The 23,415-nt window shown below is 49.4% G+C and overlaps 1 protein-coding gene and 1 long non-coding RNA gene across 28 annotated transcripts in view; one reads left to right on the forward strand and one right to left on the reverse strand.

Moving 5' to 3' along the window:
- Positions 1 to 23,415, reverse strand: part of ANK3 (ankyrin 3) — a 1,328,922-nt gene that overhangs the window by 333,675 nt on the left and 971,832 nt on the right. For all 27 annotated transcript variants that reach the window (XM_063961780.1, XM_063961785.1, XM_063961778.1 and 24 more), the window contains 2 exons: positions 9,234 to 9,332; positions 1,129 to 1,314 (listed from right to left, as the gene is read on the reverse strand). In XM_063961780.1, coding sequence (XP_063817850.1) covers positions 1,129 to 1,314; positions 9,234 to 9,332 — 285 coding nt within the window. The remainder of the gene's footprint in view (positions 1 to 1,128; positions 1,315 to 9,233; positions 9,333 to 23,415) is intronic.
- The window catches only part of LOC135056507 (uncharacterized), a 44,771-nt gene that overhangs the window by 17,988 nt on the left and 3,368 nt on the right, over positions 1 to 23,415 (forward strand). The window lies entirely within an intron of this gene.

The raw sequence follows: 23,415 nt of genomic DNA on the forward strand, positions 1-23,415 counted from the left end.
ATGATACAGAAATGCATTATCCAGGAGGACAAATGTAAGCAGCTCCATACGCTTATGATAATCACTGTGAGATTAATTTTGGCACACCTGAAAAGTCTTTAACAGTATCAAAAGACACCTCCTGAGAATCTGACATTGCACATGCACAGAGAGTAATTTTCCAGAGCCGAAAGGAGGCTGCATCTTATGATCCCTCTCCTGCGAGAATGCCACCATAGGCATAAAGTGGTTTAAGTAATCTGAGGATGGTGTATACCAACAGGGCTAAACTTTGTTATGTAGGGTTCATACCGTAGTCCCCATTGACAGTGTCCATCAGGGAATTCAGTGGGAGGGGCTCAAGCTTAAGGGGTGGGACCATCCAACAGAGGGGGTGTTGCTAGCCACAACAGAGGGCCTTGGCCAAACGGTAGAGAGGACATGCAAAGAACAGGATCTGGTTATAAAGGAGGGGACAGAGGTGTGCCAGGAACACACACTTTCCATAGAAACAAACCAAGTTCATCTATGATCCTACTTCCCACAGTTACTTATCCCTAGAGGATGTGGTGGGGCCCACTGGAGACATCCCCTCTATGCCTCTTGGACAGTCCAACCCTGCCCATTGATAACAATGGGGACTGCAGTCTGCAGAGCTCATTAGTCTTTTGCAGGAAATTTCTGGGAAATTTAGGTAAGAGGTTTGTACTGTCTGATGGTTTCTCTCTGTATTTTGTAATACTTTCTACATACCGTATAACATTTTAATATATTACAAGAGGTAGTGATATTTCTCTTAAAGTATAAGATACTATATATGGGACACTAGTGTAGGCCCAGTCTGTGATAAAGTGATTGCACTGTTGTAGTGTGGGTTGCGCACTGGGTTGGCACATGCACGGCATAAACTAAAATTAAAAGTATTCCCAAAATAAACTAAAACTGCAACTTAAAAATTATGTGCCCATTAACGTCCTCAAACAAATGAACAGGTAAACAGAAAGGTATGTTGGTTTGCAGCGAGGAAGTTGACAGTTATAAGACAGGAAGGGATTGCAATGCCTCTTGGGATATGCTTTGCTGAAAGACATTTGATTTTACAATAGCATGCATAATATTTGGTTCCAGGTCCACGTCAGACTGACAAACCTTGGACTCCACATCAGCATTGTGGTCATTCTGCAGGAGCAGAGCTGCCGCTTTGGTGTCATCCTTCCGGGCGGCGATGTGGAGAGCTGGGAGCCGAACTTTTCCTTTTGTGTCATTTTCAAGAAGCAAGGAAACTACTTGATCGTGGCCCTGCTGAAGGGCGACTGCCAGAGGTGTAAACCCATCCTGAGGGAGCAAACGAGTACATTTAAGGCAGTTGAAAACAAAATAACCCATTCACTGCTGAGGCAAAAGTTTCTGTAGTGTCATAATTACTTTGTGCAACAAATTATCACCAAACATATATTTTTTTTTTTTAAGACCATGATTACTATTTACATTAAGGTTACCCGACTTTAAAATATAAATCTAGGGACATAAACAATATCTACTTCTGTGCACACTGTATTATGGCAGCAGTTACTTACTTGCTCCATGTAAACCCCATCCCTTAGAATGGGTGGTAGTCATGTGACCGCCGGTCGGCTGACCGACAGTCACATGACCTCCTCCGTGAGCCCGACGGCTCACTATCCCGATGGTCGGCATGCCGACCAACAGGGACTATTTCCACTCGTGGGTGTCCACGACACCCATAGAGTGGGAATAGAACCCGTGGCGACCGCAGGTCGCCACCGAGCCCGCAGCGTGGCGAGCGCAGCGAGCCTGCAAGGGGCTTGCTGCACCCGCCCCTCCCCGCCGGGATCACGGCGTCGGTATGCTGCCGGGATCCTGGCGTCGGTAAGGTGACCGGCGGTCAGGAGACCGCCGGTCACCCGTACTACACCCCTTAAAATGACCCAAGACCCGATTGACACATGTACGTTACTGTATTTGCAGCTGCTATACTGTATGCAGCAGATGTGTGAAAAAGGATCGGTATGGTATCCTGGCGCACGGGATGCCGGCTGTCACTATACTAACAGCGGCATCCTGTCCGCCAGAATGCCGACAGCGGAGCAAGCACATCCAGGCCCCTTTGCGGGCTCGCTGACATTGCCATGCTGAGGGCATGGTGGCTCGCTTTGCTCGCCACAGGTTCTATTCTACCTCTATGGGTGTTGTGGACACCCACAGAGGGAGAATCACCTACCTCGACCATATTCCGGTGGCAGCATTGTACCCTTGGTATTGCGACCGCCTGGATCCAGGCGGTATGTTAAACGCAAACCTGTGAAAATATGATAATTATGTGTAATTCTGTATGTATTGATGCGCCCATCAAAGGCTTCCCAGATCCCAGCAGCTGCGTATAAACATGCACCGCGGTTCCAGATCCTTCCATAATCAACCATCTAACACTACAGTCACGCAGAATGGCCGCAGGAACCGAGATGCTGCCGTCAAGATTTCTGCATATGGGATTGCAGTTGTAGGCCGAGACACATCCCAAAAACCGCACAACAGACTTGCATTTGTGCCACCACTCCAGTTACCTCCCTCAAAACAGATATTGACTATTAATCAATTTGCTAATAAATCCTCACAGCGAGCAACGTGGTAAAGGAACCCTGACACATGCACAGTGTGGACACGACACATGCCCAGTCAGCCAATAACTGCGCAACTGCATAAATATCGGCATTACATACATCTCTGAATCAGGCCCCTTATTCATTAAATAGGATTTTAAAACCTACCAGTGAATCCTTTTCTCGTAGTCCATAAGGGATATTGGGGACACATTAGTACGATGGGTATAGACGGGGTCCAAAGGAGCCAGTGCACTTTAAATTTCTTCAACTGGGTGTGCTGGCTCCTCCCCTCTATGCCCCCTCACACAGGCAGTTATTGGTAAAACAGTGCCCAAAGGAGAAAGGACATACTTGAAAGAAGGAACTAAACAACAAATAGTGGTGAGATTCATACACCAGCACACCACAACAAAACTTGGCCAGCTGAACAGGTAACCATATAAGATAACCTGCAGAAAGTCACTGCACTGAGGTGGGCGCCCAATATCCCTTATGAACAACGAGAAAAGGATTTACCGGTAGGTAATAAAATCCTATTTTCTCTACTATCCATAAGGGATATTGAGGACACATTAGTACGATGGGTATGTCCCAAAGTTTCCAGAAAGGGTAGGAACGTGCGGAGACAACTGCAGCACCGCCTGCCCAAACTGGGTATCCTCTTTTGCCAGGGTATCAAACTTGTAGAACAGTTGCAGGGCCGAGACTCCACGGGCAGCCGCCCAGGAAAACTCCACCGATCTTGCAGAGTGGGCCTTCAGAGACTGTGGAACAGGTAAGGCTGCCGACACATAGGCTTGCTAAATAGTGAGCAGAAGCCAACAAGCAATGGACTGCTTTGAAGCAGGGCAACCCTTTTTCTGTGCGTCATATAGCACGAACAAGGAATCCGTCTTTCTGATCCGAGCTGTCCTTTTGACATAGATCTTCAAGACTCGCACAGCATCCAATGCCTCCGGAGGGGCAGAAGCGCCAGAACTCGACGGGATCACAATAGGTTGATTCAAGTGGAACGCAGAGATGACCTTCGGCAGGAACTGCTGCCTAGTCCTGAGCTCCGCTCTGTCCTCGTAAAAGACCATGTAGGATTGCCTGAGCACCTTGATGTCTGATCCTCTTGAGCACCATTGGGATCAACGGAACCGGAGGAAATCGATAGATCAGCCGGTAAGGCCAAGGCGACGTCAGTGCATCCACTGCGCTCGCCTGAGGGTCTCTGGTTTGCAAGCAATAACAGCGAAGTTTCTTGTTGAGGCAAGACAACATCATGTCGATTTGTGGACATTCCCATCTGTCGATGATCTGTTGAAACACCTGGAGGTGTAATCCCCACTCTCCTGGGTAAAGTTTGTGACGACTCAGGAAATCCGCTTCCCAGTTGTCCACACGTGGAATGAAGATTGCGGATAGTGCTCTTGCATTTCTTTCTGCCCAGAGGAGAATCCTTGACACCTCTCGCATGAAGGCCCTGCTTTTTGTCCCTCCTTGTCGATTGATGTATGCCACAGCTGTGGCGTTGTCTGACTGTACCTGGATCGCATGATACCTGAGCAGAGAGGAGGCCTGAATCAGAGCATTGTAAATAGCCTGAAGTTCCAGAATGTTGATTGGAAGTAGGGCCTCTTGAGCAGACCACCTGCCCTGGAACTGCACCCCTTGGGTGACAGCACCCCATCCTCTCAGACTTGTATCCGTCGTGAAGAGGATCCAATCCTGAATCCTGAAGCGTCGACCTTCCAGGAGATTGGAAGTCTGTAGCCACCACAGGAGTGAAATCCTGGCCTGGGGTGACAATTGTATCATCCGGTGCATCAGAAGATGTGAACCGGACTACTTGTTCAGGATATCCAATTGAAAAGGTCTAGCATGGAACGTTCCATACTGGATCGCCTCATATGAGGCTACCATCTTCCCCAACAACTTTATGCAAAGATAAATGGATACTCGAGCAAGTCGGAGAACCATGTGAACCATTTCTTGGAGTGATCTCGCTTTGTCTTCTGGGAGGAACACTTTCTGTGCTACAGTATCCAGTAGCATTCCCAGAAACAGGAGCCGCTGAGATGGCTCCAGGTGTGACATCTGTAGATTGAGGATCCACCCATGTTGTGACAGAACTTGGATAGTGCGATCTATATGGAGCAATAGAAGCACCCTGGAACTCACTTTTATCAGGAGATCATCCAGGTAAGGGACCACGTTGACATCCTGGACCAGGAGCTGGAACATAAATTTCCGCCATCACCTTCGTGAACACCCTCAGAGCCGTAGACAGGCCGAAGGGTAACGTCTGGAACTGGTAGTGATCATTCAGCAGGGCAAACCTCAGATAGGCCTGATGAGGAGGCCGAATCAGGATATGGAGATAGGCGTCCTTGAAATCCAGGGATCCCAGGAATTCCTGTTCTTCCAGGCCTGCAATCACTACTCTCAAAGATTCCATCTTGAACTTGAAAACTTTCAGATAAGGGTTCAAGGACTTCAGATTCAAAATGTGTCTTACTGACCCGTCCGGTTTTAGCACTACGAACAGATTGGAGTAGTAACCCTGTCCTTGTTGTTGTTGTAGTGGTACTGGAACAATGACCTGGGACCAAACCAGCTTGTTGATGGCCAGCAGCAGCGTAACACGCTTGTCCTCCAAAGCTGGTAAGCTTGATTTGAAAAATCATTGTGGAGAAGCACCGTCAAACTCCAGCTTATATCCGTGAGAGATGAGGTCCATTACCCAGGCATCCTGGCAGGAACTTTCCCAGATGTGGCTGAAGTGACACAACCAAGCTCCCACCTCGAGATCCCCTTGGGGTGGGCGGGCACCGCCATGCTGAGGCTTTAGTGTAAGCTGAACTGGTGCCCTGTTCCTGAGAGCCGGCAACGGCTGGTTTATTAGGCTTACCTCTGGTGCCTCTAGCTGCGTTGGAGGCCCCACTGGCCCTAGATCAAAATCTGGTGGACCGAAAGGACTGAGTAGACCAGGCATGTTCAAACTGCGGCCCTCCAGCTGTTGTGAAACTACATATCCCAGCATGCCCTGACACAGTTTTGCTGTCAGAGAATGCTAAAGCTGTGCCAGGGCATGCTGGGATGTGTAGTTTCTCAACAGCTGGAGGGCCGCAGTTTGGACATGCCTGGAGTAGACGGTCCCGGATAGGTACATCTAGCTGGCGGGGCCCCTGAGGGAAGAAACGTGGATTTTCCAGCAGTAACCTTACAGATCCACGCGTCCAATTTGCCCCTGAAGAGCCATTCAGCTGTAAAGGGAAGGGATTCCACATTGCTTTTGGATTCTGCGTCCGCAATCCACTGACGCAACCACAAGGCCTTGCGTGCTGACACTGCCATAGCAGTAGTCCTAGCATTAATATTGCCAATCTCTTTGAGCGAGTCACAGAGGACGCGTGCTGCATTCTGAATTTGTTTTAGGAGAGTCACTGTAGTAACCAAGGTCATATCCTCATAGAGGCCCTCCCGAATTTGAGTAGCCCACGTATGAATAGCATGTGTAATCCAGCAACCTGCTATGACCGGTCTTTGAGATATACCTGCAGCTGTGTAGATAGATTTCAGAGTGGTCTCAATCTACCCATCCCCAGGGTGCTTCCTGGTAAAGGAGCCCGGAGCAGGGAATGCCGCCTTCTTAGAGAGGCGAGATACAGAGACGTCTACAGCCAGGGAGTCTTCCCAGAATTTTCTGCCTTCAGGGGCAAAAGGTAAAGTATGCAAAAACCGTTTTGATTGACACCTGATATTTCTTATCTGGATTTTTCCAGGCTGACTTAAATAGGTCCTCTAATTCTTTAGAATCAGGGAAGGTGACACTCAGTTTGTTTTGTGTGAGGAAAATCTACTGCTGTGTTGCAGTGTCCTCTAGAGGGAGTTTTAACACATCCCGTATAGCCAGAATAAGGGGTTCAATACCCTGTGTAGGTGTGGAGTCCCCACATATGGGGTCCACGCCATCCCCATCCTCCTGTATATCCTCATCAGAGTCTGATAGTAACTCAGGTAATGCATGTTTTTGTGGACCTGCAGCAGAGAGGGGGGAATGGGGAACATCAACCCTAGCAGCTAAATTTGCAACAGCCTGCTGCGATTTTTGCGTTTTATGGGCATTTGCAGTGAGCTGAGATGACATATCAGATATCATAGTTTTGATGGCACCGAGCCAGGGAGGCTCTTGACCCTCCCCCACAATCTCCTCAATGTTTTGTGAGGGCTGACTACATAGTTCACAAGAAATGGAGCCACAAGAAAGTGGGCTGCATAACTTGTGTTTTACCATGATGACAGTAATACACCAACATATACATACAATACAGACAATATAAAGCAAGACCGCTTCACAGTGTATGTGAGAGGAGACAGAGAGAAGACACCAGCACACCCAAGCTATATAGCCTCAGTGGGGCTGCTAGCTGTAACTCAGTGAAACACTGTATTTACATATCTATCTTCCTTAATGGGATGTAGGACACAATTGCCTCTCTCCCCCTGAGATACAACCTGTACCAGTGATCCAGCGTGTCCCAGCGTCTGCAGGAGCTGTGTGAGGCTGCTGCTGTGCAGAGGAAGGCGCCAAAATGCCGCTGAGCCCTCTCTAAGATAGCTCCGCCGCCCCCAATGGTGCCGGAGCCACTGATATCTTTATACTGGCAAAGTCTCCCAAAAAGGTTTAAAACATCACACAAGTGTTAGCTTAAGCTCCCGCTAGCCAGTTTACACAGAGGGCTATAGCGGGTCCCCCACAAGAGGGTCCCACATGCCTCCCCTGCGTGTCAGCCGCACAATGAACCGGGGGACTCCCCTAGCGGGGCCCCCGGTCTGTACTCACCACTGTTGTCACCTTCAGGCTTAGGTTAGGAGTGTGCGGCGTGCTGCGATTGCGACAGCCAAACAACCTTTCATGACGGTGGTCCTGCAGCGTTGAAGCGGCTCTGACACCTTGCGAGGCCAGTGACTAAACCCCCCCCGTCCCCCAACTCCCACGCCACAGGTATGCTGTTGCCCAAACGGGTGGTATTCATGTGACCGCCGGTCTGCTGACCGACAGTCACATGACCTCCTCAGTATCCCGATGGTCGGCATGCCGACCAACAGGGACTATTTCCACTCGTGGGTGTCCACGACACCCATAGAGTGGGAATAGAACCCGTGGCAACCGCAGGTCGCCACCGAGCCCGCAGCGTGGCGAGCGCAGCGTGGCGAGCGCAGCGAGCCCGCAAGGGGCTTGCTGCACTCGCCCCTCCCCGCCGGGATCCCGGTGTCGGTATGCTGCCGGGATCCCGGCGTCGGTAAGCTGACCGGCGGTCAGGAGACCGCCGGTCAGCCATACTACACCCGCCCAAACAGCATACCGAAAATAATAAAAGTCTGAAATAAAACCGAAGAAAACTCTGGAGCTCGCAGAGTGTGTATTCCCTCCTGAGGGCAATTTTTTTCTAAACTGCCTGTGGGAGGGGGTATAGAGGGGAGGAGCCAGAACACCCAGTTGAAGAAATTTAAAGTGCACCGGCTCCTTTGGACCCCGTCTATACCCATCGTACTAATGTGTCTCCAATATCCCTTATGAATGCTAGAGAAATGTTGCTCTTTTGTTGTTGTCCCTACCCTATGACAAACATTGATATTTTTGCCTGCAGCAACCAGCATGTTGTCAACAATGACAACATATTAAAGCAAGAATCTCACATAGGTGTTTTTTATGTTAGTTTATTTCTCCAGTTTAACAGCAAGTATCTTGTAAGCATTTTTCTTATCAAAACAGTATCTCTTTTTCCATATCTCTCAGGAGGGCAAATAAATATAGCTATCACAGAGCCACAGCTCTCAGCATGTCATTTTATGGAAGAGGGGGCAGAAAGAGGTGGTGGATATCACAGCACAGAGCACACAGAAAACACATTGTCTGACTGACAAACACAGTCTCCTGCACAGACACAGACTGTCAGCATGTCAAGTGAAGGTAGAGGTAAAAACCAAATCCTCTCTGTTCATTGCATCATATGCTATGTGACTGTGGTTGCCATGGTAGTCACATAACAACAAAACCATTCAGCATGTGCAGAAAGCGAGTCAGTGTCATCAGCAATTTTAGTCCTATAGGTGAAAGAAGCTGTTCACCTACAGAGAGAGATATGACAATTTTCACTCAAAACAGCCAAAAAGAAATGGTGGGTGGCGCTATTCAAATGGGGTCATCAAAACAATGTATTAATATTAAAACGTTATCTAATAAATAGAAAACACAATCTAAATATAAAAAGAACTCCCGGGAGAGGGACAATGATTACTTCTTAAAATACAATCATAATTTAATTACATAAAATAACCAAAAACTGGTAAAATTAACCCAACCAGTGGGTTGTACAAATATATTACTGACAGAAAGTATATAGGTGTGCAAACAACTCTGACTGTTAGTATATGTAAATTTCTGGAGCATGCAGCTCAATTTATATGAAAAAGCAGCTGCTTTCTGCAAATATAAAATACAGCAAGATACCAATATTAAAGTGTATCTATAGCAGATGCAAGATGGGTCTGATAATATAACTTCCAGAACACTCAGTAGCAGGAAGTGCTTAATAGAAGGATAGATACCCTGTCACCAAGATAATGCATAGCTCTTACCTCTGTAGCGAGACTCTGACTTGCCCCATTATCCAGCAAAAACTTCACTACATCCAAGTGGTTTTCCTGTGCTGCCATATATAGTGGGGTGAAGCCATTCTATAAAACAGGAAACACTGTTATGTATGTGCCGCCATTTTAGTGTATGTAACAGCAAATAATGTAAAAACAATCTCCCCACCCCCATCTGGTACTGAAAAGGAAATGTTAGTGGAAAGAAACCATTTTACATGGTGCCTAAAGTTCTAAATCAAAATACTTTAGCATTAAAGAGGTTGGACTATCCCTGGCAGATTTGTGTCTTTGTGTAATACAGATGGTCACAAGAAACTAAAGCAACGTCCATTCCTGGATGAAGAGTTCAGCGTGTATTTGTCACATGGTCACCTAACATCCAATCACCTAACACACCATGCAACCAGCAAATGTCTGCAGCTTTAGATTAAGGTTGATGCTTCAAACCTTCTCAAGAGTACACCAATAGCAACCAATCAGATTCTACCTACCATTTTATAGAATGTATTAGAAGATAAATGTTATCTAGATGCTGATTAGCAGCTATGGGCAACTTCACTTCCTCGCCTCTCACTTAAGGGCAATTCAATTAAGTTAAACTCGCACGGGTTGGGGTGGGGAGTTAGGGTTAGGCTGCGGGGAGGGAAGTTAGATTTAAACACCACCGGTGGGAGGTTTGGGTTAGGCACTAAGGGGAGAGGGTGGTGGGGTGGTGAGGGTTAGGCTGCGGGAAGGGAGGGTTAGGGGGGAGGGGACAGCATACTTACCTGTTGGGATTTTAAACATCGGGATGCCGATGTCGGTATTATGACCACAGGTGTCCTGTCTGCTGGGCACACACACCGAATCCCCCCCCCAGTAGTGCCCTAGTCAATGTTATGTCCCATAGACGTGTACTAGTTTGCTAGTTTTTTTATCAACCATAGTAGTGTCCTAGTTCACGGTATGGCACATTATAGGGCTCCCAGTACAGATTATTCAACACAGTACCCCCAATTCACATTATGACTTACAGTGTCCCCAGTTCATATTATGCCACACTAAGAGGCGGATTGGGAATAGGGTTCACAGGCAAGATTCCCGGTGGGCCAACGCACCCGTGGGGGGCCTGTTTTGTTTGAGGACATGTGGTCCTTTTTATAGACATAATGAATAAGATGCAAAATAATTAGCATATATGAAAATTACTTTGCCACTTAGCCTGTGATTGCAGATGATCTAGTGCAGGCATGTCCAAACTGCGGCCCTCCAGCTGTTGAGAAACTACACATCCCAGCATGCCCTGACACAGCTTTAGCATTTTCTGACAGCAGAACTGTGTCAGGGCATGCTGGGATATGTAGTTTCACAACATCTGGAGGGCCGCAGTTTGGACATGCCTGATCTAGTGTATGCTCTGCCTGCCTGCTTGGCTGACATATAAGATTGAGTGAATAGTGATTGGGATACGGTTGGTGTAATAAGCAAGAAAATATATATTTCTAAAGAATGATATAGTTTCCTAAATTCTAAAGGTGTATCATATAATGTGCTCATAATATTTAATTTTATTTCTTTTTAACTTCCCCCTTGATGCTGGACATGCCCACTATCTGGAAAGTCTTGGGGGGACGGTGCTGCTGCCATGGCCCATGGCTAGACCTTACACCTCTGGTGCTGCCCATGTGGGGCCACTAGTACAAATTTTTCTAGGGCCGCTTTTTGTTCCCAAGCCGCCCCTGGCCACACTACTGTGCCTCCATTTCATATTGTGCCACATTACAGTGCCTTAGTTCATGTTATGTAACATTATCCAGGACATTTTATACCACATTACAATGAGTAGGTCAATGGGGCATAACTAGATATACTGTATGCTCCAGGCAAAAGTCTGTAAGTCCCCCTTTGTACCACCCAATGGTGAAAAATGTATATAACACAGGTAACTCATAGCAGCTGCACTCTGTGCACCTATGGTAGCTATGCCCTTGTTTATAACACACATAACTGTGACATGGAAGGTGGGCCCCTCTCAGATCTGGGCCCCATAGCAGCTGCACTCCCTGCACCTATAGTAGCTACACCCTTGTGTAAGGGAAAATAAAACAAACGTTTTCCCGGTATGGCATATAAGCCTAACAATAAAGAGACACATAAAATGTGGGAAATGTAAATTGTTCATTCACTAGACACGACCACTTCAACATGTTCCTGACATTCTGCACTTGTGTTTGGAGCAGTGTCTAACATAACTTAAGATTAACATGGCAACGATGTGGAAAGTTCCTGTAGAGTCCTCATATTAGGTTTCAATGGAGAGATTATTCAGGAATGTGTTTTACAGCCTGATAGAAAAAGCTATGATCTCACTCTGCTCAGACTGCGAAGAAGTTACTGAAATTTACTATGGGCCTGATTCAAAGTTGTACACAATGCCGATGTTCTCGCAGGGAAGCGACTTTATGCTACTGCGCCGAGGAAAGTCTTACTGGGCACGCATTCGCATACCATGAGGGCACTCCTGTGTGAAGACAAGGAGGTGACCGAAAGCGTTTGTAAAAAAGAGGCCGGTCTGTGGGAGTTCCAGGGGTGTGTCTGCGAGTGCGGCTGTGTTCCCTATCGCAGTATCACAGTCTCAGAGGCCGGTCTGTGGGAGTTCCAGCGGTGTGTCTGTGAGTGAGGCTGCGTTACCTATTGCAGTATCCCAGTCTCTGAGGCCATTTTTTAGAAAGTTGACCCAAAATCTGCACAACCCAGAATTTACTCGAGTTGGTGTGCGTCCAATGTTGTGTCAATGGTGGTATGTTCTCAACCCCACACAACGCAGCTAGGAAAAGTGGGTAAAGCAACATTATCTCAATCCGTTGCATGCTATTACAGGTGGGGAGTCTGTAGGCAGCAGCATTAGTATATTTTCACACATAAATTGCACATATGATCGCAGCTGCCAATGCAACAGCGGACAAATCTGAATCAGACCTATATTCTGTTCCTATCCAAAAATGTGCGCCAGGATAACATGCACAGCTGTACTGCAATGTCCTGCACAAGACTACTTACTTGAGCAAGTATACAACTGAGAGTAATGAATGTGTCTTAAGGGCCCTACAGACTGGGCGACCCTCCGTCGAGCTGTCCGACCGCCGATATGGCAGACGGGCGACCCGGCGGCGGGGGGGAGGTGACGGGGGAGTGAAGTTTCTTCACTCCCCCCGTCACCTGGCGCCATAGCAATGCATGCTAATATGGATAATCTCGTCCATAGTGGCCTGCATGCATAAGCGGCGGGGCACCAACTATTAACGAGCGCGGGGCCGCGCATTGTTCATCGTTGGTGCCTACACATTGCACAAAAAGAATGAGTTCTCGTTCATTAAAGAAACGAGAACGTTCATATCGTGCAGTATTATCTGCCAGTGTGTAGAGCCCTTTAGCCACTGATATTATTATCTTTGCAATGGTGGATAGTATGAAGATTGATTTTTTTTTCTGTCGCTGCCCTGAACGGCTGAACTGCTCCTTATCTACAGCACCTACTGTATGTACTCTTAGTGCTCCAGCTGATTGTGGTTATGTAAAAACATTGCAGATCATTTCAATAAGAGCAGATTTATTTAACCAGTGAGAGCGTTTGATATTTAACAGGGAATTCAATTGCCCGTCACTTGTTAGCCCATCTGAATACACACGACACCTGACGAACTTTACGGCGGCAGGATCTCACCCAAAAGTGTTTGCTACCCCATAAGGTAGTGAGCACTTCTGAGCGAAAGGAGTGCAAAACTGTTGGGTGAAGGGTGCGAATTGGCCTGCTGCTGCCGGCGTTTCAGTGCTGCAGCAACGGCAATTCATCCCCTTCCCCACAATTGAATTCCCCCTTAGTTTCTAATAATTAATAATAAGAATTTACTCACCGGTAATTCTATTTCTCGTAGTCCGTAGTGGATGCTGGGAACTTCGTAAGGACCATAGGGAATAGCGGGCTCCGAAGGAGACTGGGCACTCTAAGAAAGAATTAGGACTACCTGGTGTGCACTGTCTCCTCCCTCTATGCCCCTCCTCCAGACCTCAGTTAGGGAAACTGTGCCCAGAAGAGCTGACACAATAAGGAAAGGATTTGGAATCCCGGGTAAGACTCATACCAGCCACACCAATCACACCGTACAACTCGTGATACTATACCCAGTGAACAGTATGAACAACAACTGAGCTTCTCGAATAGATGGCTCCAAACAATAACCCTTTAGTTAGGCAATAACTATATACAAGTATTGCAGACAATCCGCACTTGGGATGGGCGGCCAGCATCCACTACGGACTACGAGAAATAGAATTACCGGTGAGTAAATTCTTATTTTCTCTGACGTCCTAGTGGATGCTGGGAACTCCGTAAGGACCATGGGGATTATACCAAAGCTCCCAAACGGGCGGGAGAGTGCGGATGACTCTGCAGCACCGAATGAGCAAACTCAAGGTCCTCCTCAGCCAGGGTATCAAACTTGTAGAATTTTGCAAACGTGTTTGAACCCGACCAAGTAGCAGCTCGGCAAAGTTGTAAAGCCGAGACCCCTCGGGCAGCCGCCCAAGAAGAGCCCACCTTCCTCGTGGAATGGGCTTTTACAGATTTAGGCTGCGGCAGTCCAGCCGCCGAAATGTGCAAGTTGAATCGTGCTACAGATCCAGCGAGCAATAGTCTGCTTTGAAGCAGGAGCACCCAGCTTGTTGGGTGCATACAGGATAAATAGCGAGTCAGTTTTCCTGACTCTAGCCGTCCTGGAAACATATATTTTCAGGGCCCTGACTACGTCCAGCAACTTGGAATCCTCCAAGTCCCGAGTAGCCGCAGGCACCACAATAGGTTGGTTCACATGAAAAGCTGATACCACCTTAGGAAGGAATTGGGAACGAGTCCTCAATTCCGCCCTATCCATATGAAAAATCAGATAAGGGCTTTTACATGACAAAGCCGCCAATTCTGATACACGCCTGGCCGACGCCAAGGCCAACAGCATGACCACCTTCCACGTGAGGAACTTTATCTCCACGGTTTTAAGTGGCTCAAACCAATGCGACTTTAGGAAATCCAACACCACGTTGAGATCCCAAGGTGCCACTGGGGGCACAAAAGGGGGCTGAATATGCAGCACTCCCTTTACAAAAGTCTGAACTTCAGGCAGTGAAGCCAGTTCTTTTTGGAAGAAAATCGACAGAGCCGAAATCTGGACCTTAATGGAACCCAATTTTAGGCCCATAGTCACCCCTGACTGTAGGAAGTGCAGAAATCGACCTAGCTGAAATTCCTCCGTTGGGGCCTTCCTGGCCTCACACCAAGCAACATATTTCCGCCATATGCGGTGATAATGTTTTGCGGTCACATCTTTCCTAGCTTTAATCAGTGTAGGAATGACTTCCTCCGGAATGCCCTTTTCTTTTAGGATCCGGTGTTCAACCGCCATGCCGTCAAACGCAGCCGCGGTAAGTCTTGGAACAGACAGGGCCCCTGCTGCAGCAGGTCCTGTCTGAGCGGCAGAGGCCATGGGTCCTCTGAGATCATTTCTTGAAGTTCTGGGTACCAAGCTCTTCTTGGCCAATCCGGTACCACGAGTATAGTTCTTACTCCTCTCCTTCTTATTATTCTCAGTACCTTGAGTATGAGAGGCAGAGGAGGGAACACATAAACCGACTGGTACACCCACGGTGTCACTAGAGCGTCCACAGCTATCGCCTGAGGGTCCCTTGACCTGGCGCAATATCTTTTTAGTTTTTTGTTGAGGCGGGACGCCATCATGTCCACCTGTGGCCTTTCCCAACGGTTTACAATCTTTTTGAAGACTTCTGGATGAAGTCCCCACTCTCCCGGGTGGAGGTCGTGTCTGCTGAGGAAGTCTGCTTCCCAGTTGTCCACTCCCGGAATGAACACTGCTGACAGTGCTATCACGTGATTTTCCGCCCATCGGAGAATCCTTGTGGCTTCTGCCATCGCCAACCTGCTTCTTGTGCCGCCTTGTCGGTTTACATGAGCTACCGCCGTAATGTTGTCTGACTGGATCAGCACCGGCTGGTGTTGAAGCAGGGGTCTTGCCTAACTTAGGGCATTGTAAATGGCCCTTAGTTCCAGAATATTTATGTGTAGGGAAGTCTCCTGGCTTGACCATAGTCCTTGGAAGTTTCTTCCCTGTGTGACTACCCCCCAGCCTCGAAGGCTGGCATCCGTGGTCACCAGGACCCAGTCCTGTATGCCAAATCTGTGGCCCTCTAGAAGATGAGCACTCTGCAGCCACCACAGCAGAGACACCCTGGTCCTTGGAGACAGGGTTATCAGCCGATGCATCTGAAGATGCGATCCGGACCACTTGTCCAACAGATCCCACTGGAAGATCCTTGCATGGGACCTGGCGAATGGAATTTCTTCGTAAGAAGCTACCATCTTTCCCTGGGCTCGCGTGCATTGATGCACCGACACCTGTATTTGTATTAGGAGGTCTCTGTCTAGAGACGACAACTCCTTGGACTTCTCCTCCGGGAGAAACCCTTTTTATCCTGTTCTGTGTCCAGAACCATACCCAGGAACAGTAGACGCGTCGTAGGAACCAGCTGCGACTTTGGAATATTCAGAATCCAGCCGTGCTGTTGTAGCACTTCCCGAGATAGTGCCACTCCGACGAACAACTGCTCCCTGGACCTCGCCTTTATAAGGAGATCGTCCAAGTACGGGATAATTATTTCGGCCATTACCTTGGTAAATACCCTCGGTGCCGGGGACAGACCAACGGCAACGTCTGGAATTGGTAATGACAATCCTGTACCACAATTTTGAGGTACTCCTGGTGAAGAGGGTAAATAGGGACATGCAGGTAAGCATCCTTGATGTCCAGTGATACCATGAAATTCTCCAGGCTTGCAATAATCGCCCTGAGCGATTCCATTTTGAACTTGAACCTTCGTATATAAGTGTTCAAGGATTTCAATTTTAGAATGGGTCTCACCGAACCGTCTGGTTTCGGTACCACAAACATTTTGGAATAGTAACCCCGGCCTTGTTGAAGGAGGGGTACCTTGATTTCACCTGCTGGAAGTACAGCTTGTGAATTTCCGCCAGTACTACCTCCCTTTCTCCGAGGGCAGCAGGCAAGGCTGATGTGAGGTAACGGCGAGGGGGAGTCGCCTCGAACTCCAGCTTGTATCCCTGTGATACTACAAGCCCACTGGTCCCTGAAGTTCCCGAGACGCGCCCCCACCGCACCTGTCTCCACCTGTGGAGCCCCAGCGTCATGCGGTGGACTCAGAGGAAGCGGGGGAAGATTTTTGATCCTGGGAACTGGCTGTCTGGTGCAGCTTTTTCCTTCTTCCCTTGTCTCTGTGCAGAAAGGAAGCGCCTTTGACCCACTTGCTTTTCTGAAGCCGAAAGGACTGTACCTGAAAATACGGTGCTTTCTTAGGCTGTGAGGAAACCTGAGGTAAAAAATTTTCTTCCCAGCTGTTGCTGTGGATACGAGGTCCCAGAGACCATCCCCAAACAATTCCTCACCCTTATAAGGCAGAATCTCCATGTGCCTTTTAAAGGCAGCATCACCTGTCCACTGCCGGGTCTCTAATACCCTCCTGGCAGAATGGACATTGCATTAATTCTGGATGCCAGCTGGCAAATATCCCTCTGTGCATCCCTCGTATATAAGACGACGTCTTTAATATGCTCTATGTTAGCAAAATATTATCCCTGTCTAGGATATTAATATTATCTGACAGGGTATCAGACCACGCTGCAGCAGCACTATTTATGCTGAGGCAATTGCAGGTCTCAGTATAGTACCTGAGTGTGTATATACAGACTTCAGGATAGCCTCCTGCTTTTTATCAGCAGGCTCCTTCAAAGTGGCCGTATCCCAAGACGGCAGTGCCACCTTTTTTGACAAACGTGTGAGCGCCTTATCCACCCTAAGGGATATCTCCCAACGTGACCTATCCTCTGGCGGGAAAGGGTACGCCAGCAGTAACTTTTTAGAAATTACCATTATCTTATCGGGGGAACCCACGCTCTTTACACACTTCATTCACTTATCTGATGGGGGAACACAACACTGGCTGCTTTTTCTCCCCAAACATAAAACCCCTTTTATGTGGTACTCGGGTTCATGTCAGAAATGTGTAACACATTTTTCATTGCCGAGATCATGCAACGGATGTTCCTAGTGGATTGTGTATATGTCTCAACCTCGTCGACACTGGAGTCAGACTCCGTGTCGACATCTGTGTCTGCCATCTGAGGTAACGGGCGTTTTTTGAGCCCCTGATGGCCTTTGAGACGCCTGGGCAGGCGCGGGCTGAGAAGCCGGCTGCCCCACAGCTGTTTCGTCATCCAGCCTTTTATGTAAGGAGTTGACATTGTCGGTTAATACCTTCCACCTATCCATCCACTCTGGTGTCGGCCCCACAGGGGGCGACATCCCATTTATCGGCCTCTGCTCCGCCTCTACGTAACCTTCCTCATCCAACATGTCGACACAGCCGTGCCGACACACCGCACACACACAGGGAATGCTCTGACTGAGGACAGGACCCCACAAAGTCCTTTGGGGAGACAGAGAGAGAGAGTGTGCCAGCACACACCAGAGCGCTATATAATGCAGGGATTAACACTATAACTGAGTGATTTTTCCCCCAATAGCTGCTTGTATACACATATTGCGCCTAAATTTAGTGCCCCCCTCTCTTTTTAACCCTTTGAGCCTGAAAACTACAGGGGAGAGCCTGGGGAGCTGTCTTCCAGCTGCACTGTGATGAAAAAATGGCGCCAGTGTGCTGAGGGAGATAGCCCCGCCCCTTTTTCGGCTGACTTTTCTCCCGCTTTTTTCATGGATTCTGGCAGGGGTAATTTATCACATATATAGCCCTGGGACTATATATTGTGATGATTTGCCAGCCAAGGTGTATTATATTGCCCTCAGGGCGCCCCCCCCAAGCGCCCTGCACCCATCAGTGACCGGAGTGTGAGGTGTGCATGAGGAGCAATGGCACACAGCTGCAGTGCTGTGCGCTACCTTGTTGAAGACAGAAGTCTTCTGCCGCTGATTTTCCGGAACACTTCTTGCTTCTGGCTCTGTAAGGGGGCCGGCGGCGCGGCTCCGGGACCGAACATCGAGGTCGGGTCCTGTGGTCGATCCCTCTGGAGCTAATGGTGTCCAGTAGCCTAAGAAGCCCAAGCTACCACCAGTTAGGTAGGTTCGCTTCTTCTCCCCTTAGTCCCTCGCTGCAGTGAGTCTGTTGCCAGCAGATCTCACTGTAAAATAAAAAACCTAAAATATACTTTCTTTCTAGGAGCTCAGGAGAGCCCCTAGTGTGCATCCAGCTCAGCCGGGCACAAGATTCTAACTGAGGTCTGGAGGAGGGTCATGGTGGGAGGAGCCAGTGCACACCAGGTAGTCCTAAAGCTTTCTTTAGTTGTGCCCAGTCTCCTGCGGAGCCGCTATTCCCTATGGTCCTTACGGAGTCCCAGCATCCACTTAGGACGTCAGAGAAATATATAGTATTTGCGCCTAAATTTAGTGCCCCCCCTCTCTTTTTTACCCTATTGAGCCTGGAAACTGCAGGGGAGAGCCTGGGGAGCGTCCTTCCAGCGGAGCTGTGAGAGGAAATGGCGCCAGTGTGCTGAGGGAGATAGCCTCGCCCCTTTTTCGGCGGACTTCTCCCGCTTTTATAATAATAATGTGGCAGGGGTATTTTACACATATATAGCTTCTTAGGCTATATTATGTGTGATTAGCCACTTTAAGGTACTCTAATTGCTGCCCAGGGTGCCCCCCCCCCAGCGCCCTGCACCCATCAGTGACCGGAGTATGTGGTGTGCACAGGGAACAATGGCGCATAGCTGCAGTGCTGTGCGCTACCTTAATGAAGACCGGAGTCTTCAGCCGCCGATTTCCGTGAAGATCTTCATGCTTCTGGCTCTGCAAGGGGGACGGCGGCGCGGCTCCGGGACCGGACGACCGAGGCTGGGCCTGTGTTCGATCCCTCTGGAGCTAATGGTGTCCAGTAGCCTAGAAGCCCAAGCTAGCTGCAAGCAGGTACTGTAGGTTCGCTTCTCTCCCCTAAGTCCCTCGTTGCAGTGAGTCTGTTGCCAGCAGATCTCACTGAAAATAAAAAACCTAATAAATACTTTCTTTACTAGAAGCTCAGGAGAGCCCCTAGGGTGCAACCAGCTCGAGCCGGGCACAGATTCTAACTGAGGTCTGGAGGAGGGGCATAGAGGGAGGAGCCAGTGCACACCAGGTAGTCCTAATTCTTTCTTAGAGTGCCCAGTCTCCTTCGGAGCCCGCTATTCCCCATGGTCCTTACGGAGTACCCAGCATCCACTAGGACGTCAGAGAAAATCTGTTAGATTCGTCCAATTGTTAGCCAATCACGGAGTGACTAAGAGGATTGTTACAGTATGCTGGACCAGGTGCAGCAGGTTGGATATTATTGTGCTTTGTGTGCTGGACACTTGGGTCTGCTCTTATGGTGCAACTTTCCATTAACTGCTACAGTAAAAATATGCCGTTTTGTTATTGTGAAAGTATTTGGTTACTGACCAATATGTTCTGAGAGACTCTCCCCTGTCGTCATTATTATAAACCTATCTCTCATAGGGCGAGAATTATTAACATACATCGCCGCCCTCGCCGCCCCTCGCAGCGATGTTGATCGCATATGTACTTACATATGCGATCAACATCGCAATGAGGTGACGGAATCCCCCCCGCGATACCTGTGAAGTGGTGAGTGGGGGGTCTCCGTCACCTCCCTGTGCTCTCCCTCTCCTCCGCTGCTGGGAAGCAGCAGCAGGCTGTCCGGGGCGCCTCCTCCTCCCCCCTGCAGCCGGAAGGACCTCCGGCTGCATTGCTATGGGGAGGAGGAGTTTACCTTCCTGGGCCAGGGCTGCTTGGAGGAAGGTATGACCGGGGGAGGAGGGTCGGCTTCTGCGGCGGGTTACGGCGGCTTAGCAGCGAAGGTCTTAGGGGGGTCATGCCGAGATGCTAAATTTAGCACAGCTACGATCATTCACACTGACATGCGGCTATCCCGCCCCGCATGTCAGTGCCGGCCCCCCCGCAGAAGTGCAAAGGCATCGCACAGCGGCGATGCCTTTGCACTTCAAGAGTAGCTCCCGACCAGCGCAGCTTTAGCGTGCTGGCCGGGAGCTACTCATCACTCCCCGGCCCGCAGTAGCTGCGTGTGTCGTCACGCAGCAGCTGCGGCCCACCCCCCATTTGGTCCGGCAACGCCTGCGTTGGGCGGACCACGCCCACAAAACAGCGGCCAAACGCCGCCGTTCCGCCCCCCCCCGACGGCCTTCGGCCGTCTGGCATGCGCCGGCGCATGTGCAGTTCTGACCCGATCGCACCGCTGCGATAAACTGCAGCGTGCGATCGGGTCAGAATGACCCCCATAGTACATATGAAAATGCGATAAAAACCCAGAAAACGAGGGTTTTACCGCATTTTCCCTTTAGTACAGCCCGCCAATACACTGTTGCTACAAAATCCCTCCAGATAAGGCCTAATTCAGAGAGGTACACAAAACAAATAGTTTACATACATCTGTGTACATTTAGCAACCATCTCTGAATCCGGCCATTAGGGTTCACAAAGCATTTTTACTAATACTAATTTAGTTTACTAAAGAGTCTAGCAACAAGCTTTGGTTACAACTACTTAAAGCAGTACATCCTTCCTATGCAGCAGCAGATCCTTCCTAAGCAGGAGCAGGTCCTTCCTAAGCAGCAGCACATCCTTCCTTCCTTCCTTCCTATGCAGAAGCACATCCTTCCTATGCAGCAGCAGATCCTTCCCATGCAGCAGCACATCCTTCCTATGCAGCAGCAGATCCTTCCTATGCAACAGCAGATCCTTCCTATGCAACAGCAGATCCTTCCTATGCAGCATCACATCCTTCCTATGCAGCATCACATCCTTCCTATGCAGCATCACATCCTTCCTATGCAGAAGCACATCCTTCCTATGCAGAAGCACATCCTTCCTAAGCAGCAGATCCTTCCTAAGCAGCAGCACATCCTTCCTATGCAGCAGCAGATCCTTCCTATGCAGCAGCAGATCCTTCCCATGCAGCAGCAGATCCTTCCCATGCAGCAGCAGATCCTTCCCATGCAGCATCACATCCTTCCTATGCAGCAGCAGATCCTTCCTAAGCAGCAGCAGGTCCTTCCTAAGCAGCAGCACATCCTTCGTATGCAGAAGCACATCCTTCCTATGCAGCAGATCCTTCCCATGCAGCAGCACATCCTTCCTATGCAGCAGCAGATCCTTCCCATGCAGCAGCACATCCTTCCTATGCAGCAGCAGATCCTTCCTAAGCAGCAGCAGGTCCTTCCTAAGCAGCAGCACATCCTTCGTATGCAGAAGCACATCCTTCCTATGCAGCAGCAGATCCTTCCCATGCAGCAGCACATCCTTCCTATGCAGCAGCAGATCCTTCCTATGCTACAGCAGATCCTTCCTATGCAACAGCAGATCCTTCCTATGCAGCAGCAGATCCTTCCTATGCAGCATCACATCCTTCCTATGCAGAAGCACATCTTTCCTATGCAGAAGCACATCCTTCCTATGCAGAAGCACATCCTTCCTAAGCAACAGATCCTTCCTAAGCAGCAGCACATCCTTCCTATGCAGCAGCAGATCCTTCCTATGCTACAGCAGATCCTTCCTATGCAACAGCAGATCCTTCCTATGCAGCAGCAGATCCTTCCTATGCAGCATCACATCCTTCCTATGCAGAAGCACATCTTTCCTATGCAGAAGCACATCCTTCCTATGCAGAAGCACATCCTTCCTAAGCAACAGATCCTTCCTAAGCAGCAGCACATCCTTCCTATGCAGCAGCAGATCCTTCCTATGCAGCAGCAGATCCTTCCCATGCAGCAGCAGATCCTTCCTATGCAACAGCAGATCCTTCCTATGCAACAGCAGATCTTTCATATGCAGCAGCAGATCCTTCCTATGCAGCAGCACATCCTTCCTATGCAGAAGCACATCCTTCCTATGCAGCAGCAGATCCTTCCTAAGCAGCAGATCCTTCCTACACAGCAGCACATCCTTCCTATGCATCAGCAGATCCTTCCTATGCAGCAGCAGATCCTTCCTATGCAGCAGAAGATCCTTCCTGTGCAGCAGCAGATCCTTACTATGCACCAGCAGATTCTTCCTACGTTATGCACCAGCATATCCTTCCTATGCATTAGCAGATTAATCCTATGCACCAGCAGATTCTTCCTACGTTATCAGACTCGGACTTGGCCACCGGGGAGCCGGTGGACTCACTGAGTATTAGCCATGCCCTCTTTTGTGTGAGGGCGGGGCTTACAAGAGTCGGGCGGACTCGGAGGGGAGGAAAGGTGCGCTGCGCACTGCACTCTACTCCCCAGCCATGGGAGCAGGTGATTCCAGGCAGCGGCGGTGACACAGGATCGGACTGAGGGGAGGAGAGGCGCATGCTGCGCTCTTCTTCCCAGCCCTCAGATAAAGCAGCAGGCAACAGAGCCCGGGCGGCAGCCGTGACTGTGTGCAGTCAGAGGCCTCAGACACAGGAGCAGCGGCGGTAAGCAGCAATGTGGGGCATTACCTGTGTATCTGGCACTGTGGGGGTAGTACCTGTGAATCTGGCACTGGGGGCATCCATGTATTGGCACTGCTGGGGGAATCTGTGTATCTGACACTGCTGGGGGCATCTGTGTATCTGGCACTAATGAGGGCATCCGTGTATCTGGCACTGGGGGCATCTGTGTATCTGGCACTACTGGGGGCATCTGTGTATCTGGCACTACTGGGGGCATTGTGTATCTGGCACTGCTGGGGGCATCCGTGTATCTGGCACTGCTGGGGGCATCCGTGTATCTGGCACTGCTGTGGGCATCCGTGAATCTGGCACTGCTGGGGGCATCCGTGTATCTGGCACTGCAGGGGGCATCCGTGATCTGGCACTGCAGGGGGCATCCGTGTAACTGGCACTGCTGGGGGCATCCATGTATCTGACACAGCACTACTGGGGGCATCTGTGGATCTGGCACTGCTGGGGGCATCTTTGTATCTGGCACTGCTGGGGGCATCTGTGTATCTGGCACTACTGGGGGCAACTGTGTATCTGGCACTGGTGGGGGCAACTGTGTATCTGGTACTGCTGGGGGCATCCGTGTATC

The sequence above is a fragment of the Pseudophryne corroboree genome, chromosome 3 (genome assembly GCF_028390025.1).
Source record: "Pseudophryne corroboree isolate aPseCor3 chromosome 3, aPseCor3.hap2, whole genome shotgun sequence".
NCBI lineage: Eukaryota > Metazoa > Chordata > Amphibia > Anura > Myobatrachidae > Pseudophryne > Pseudophryne corroboree.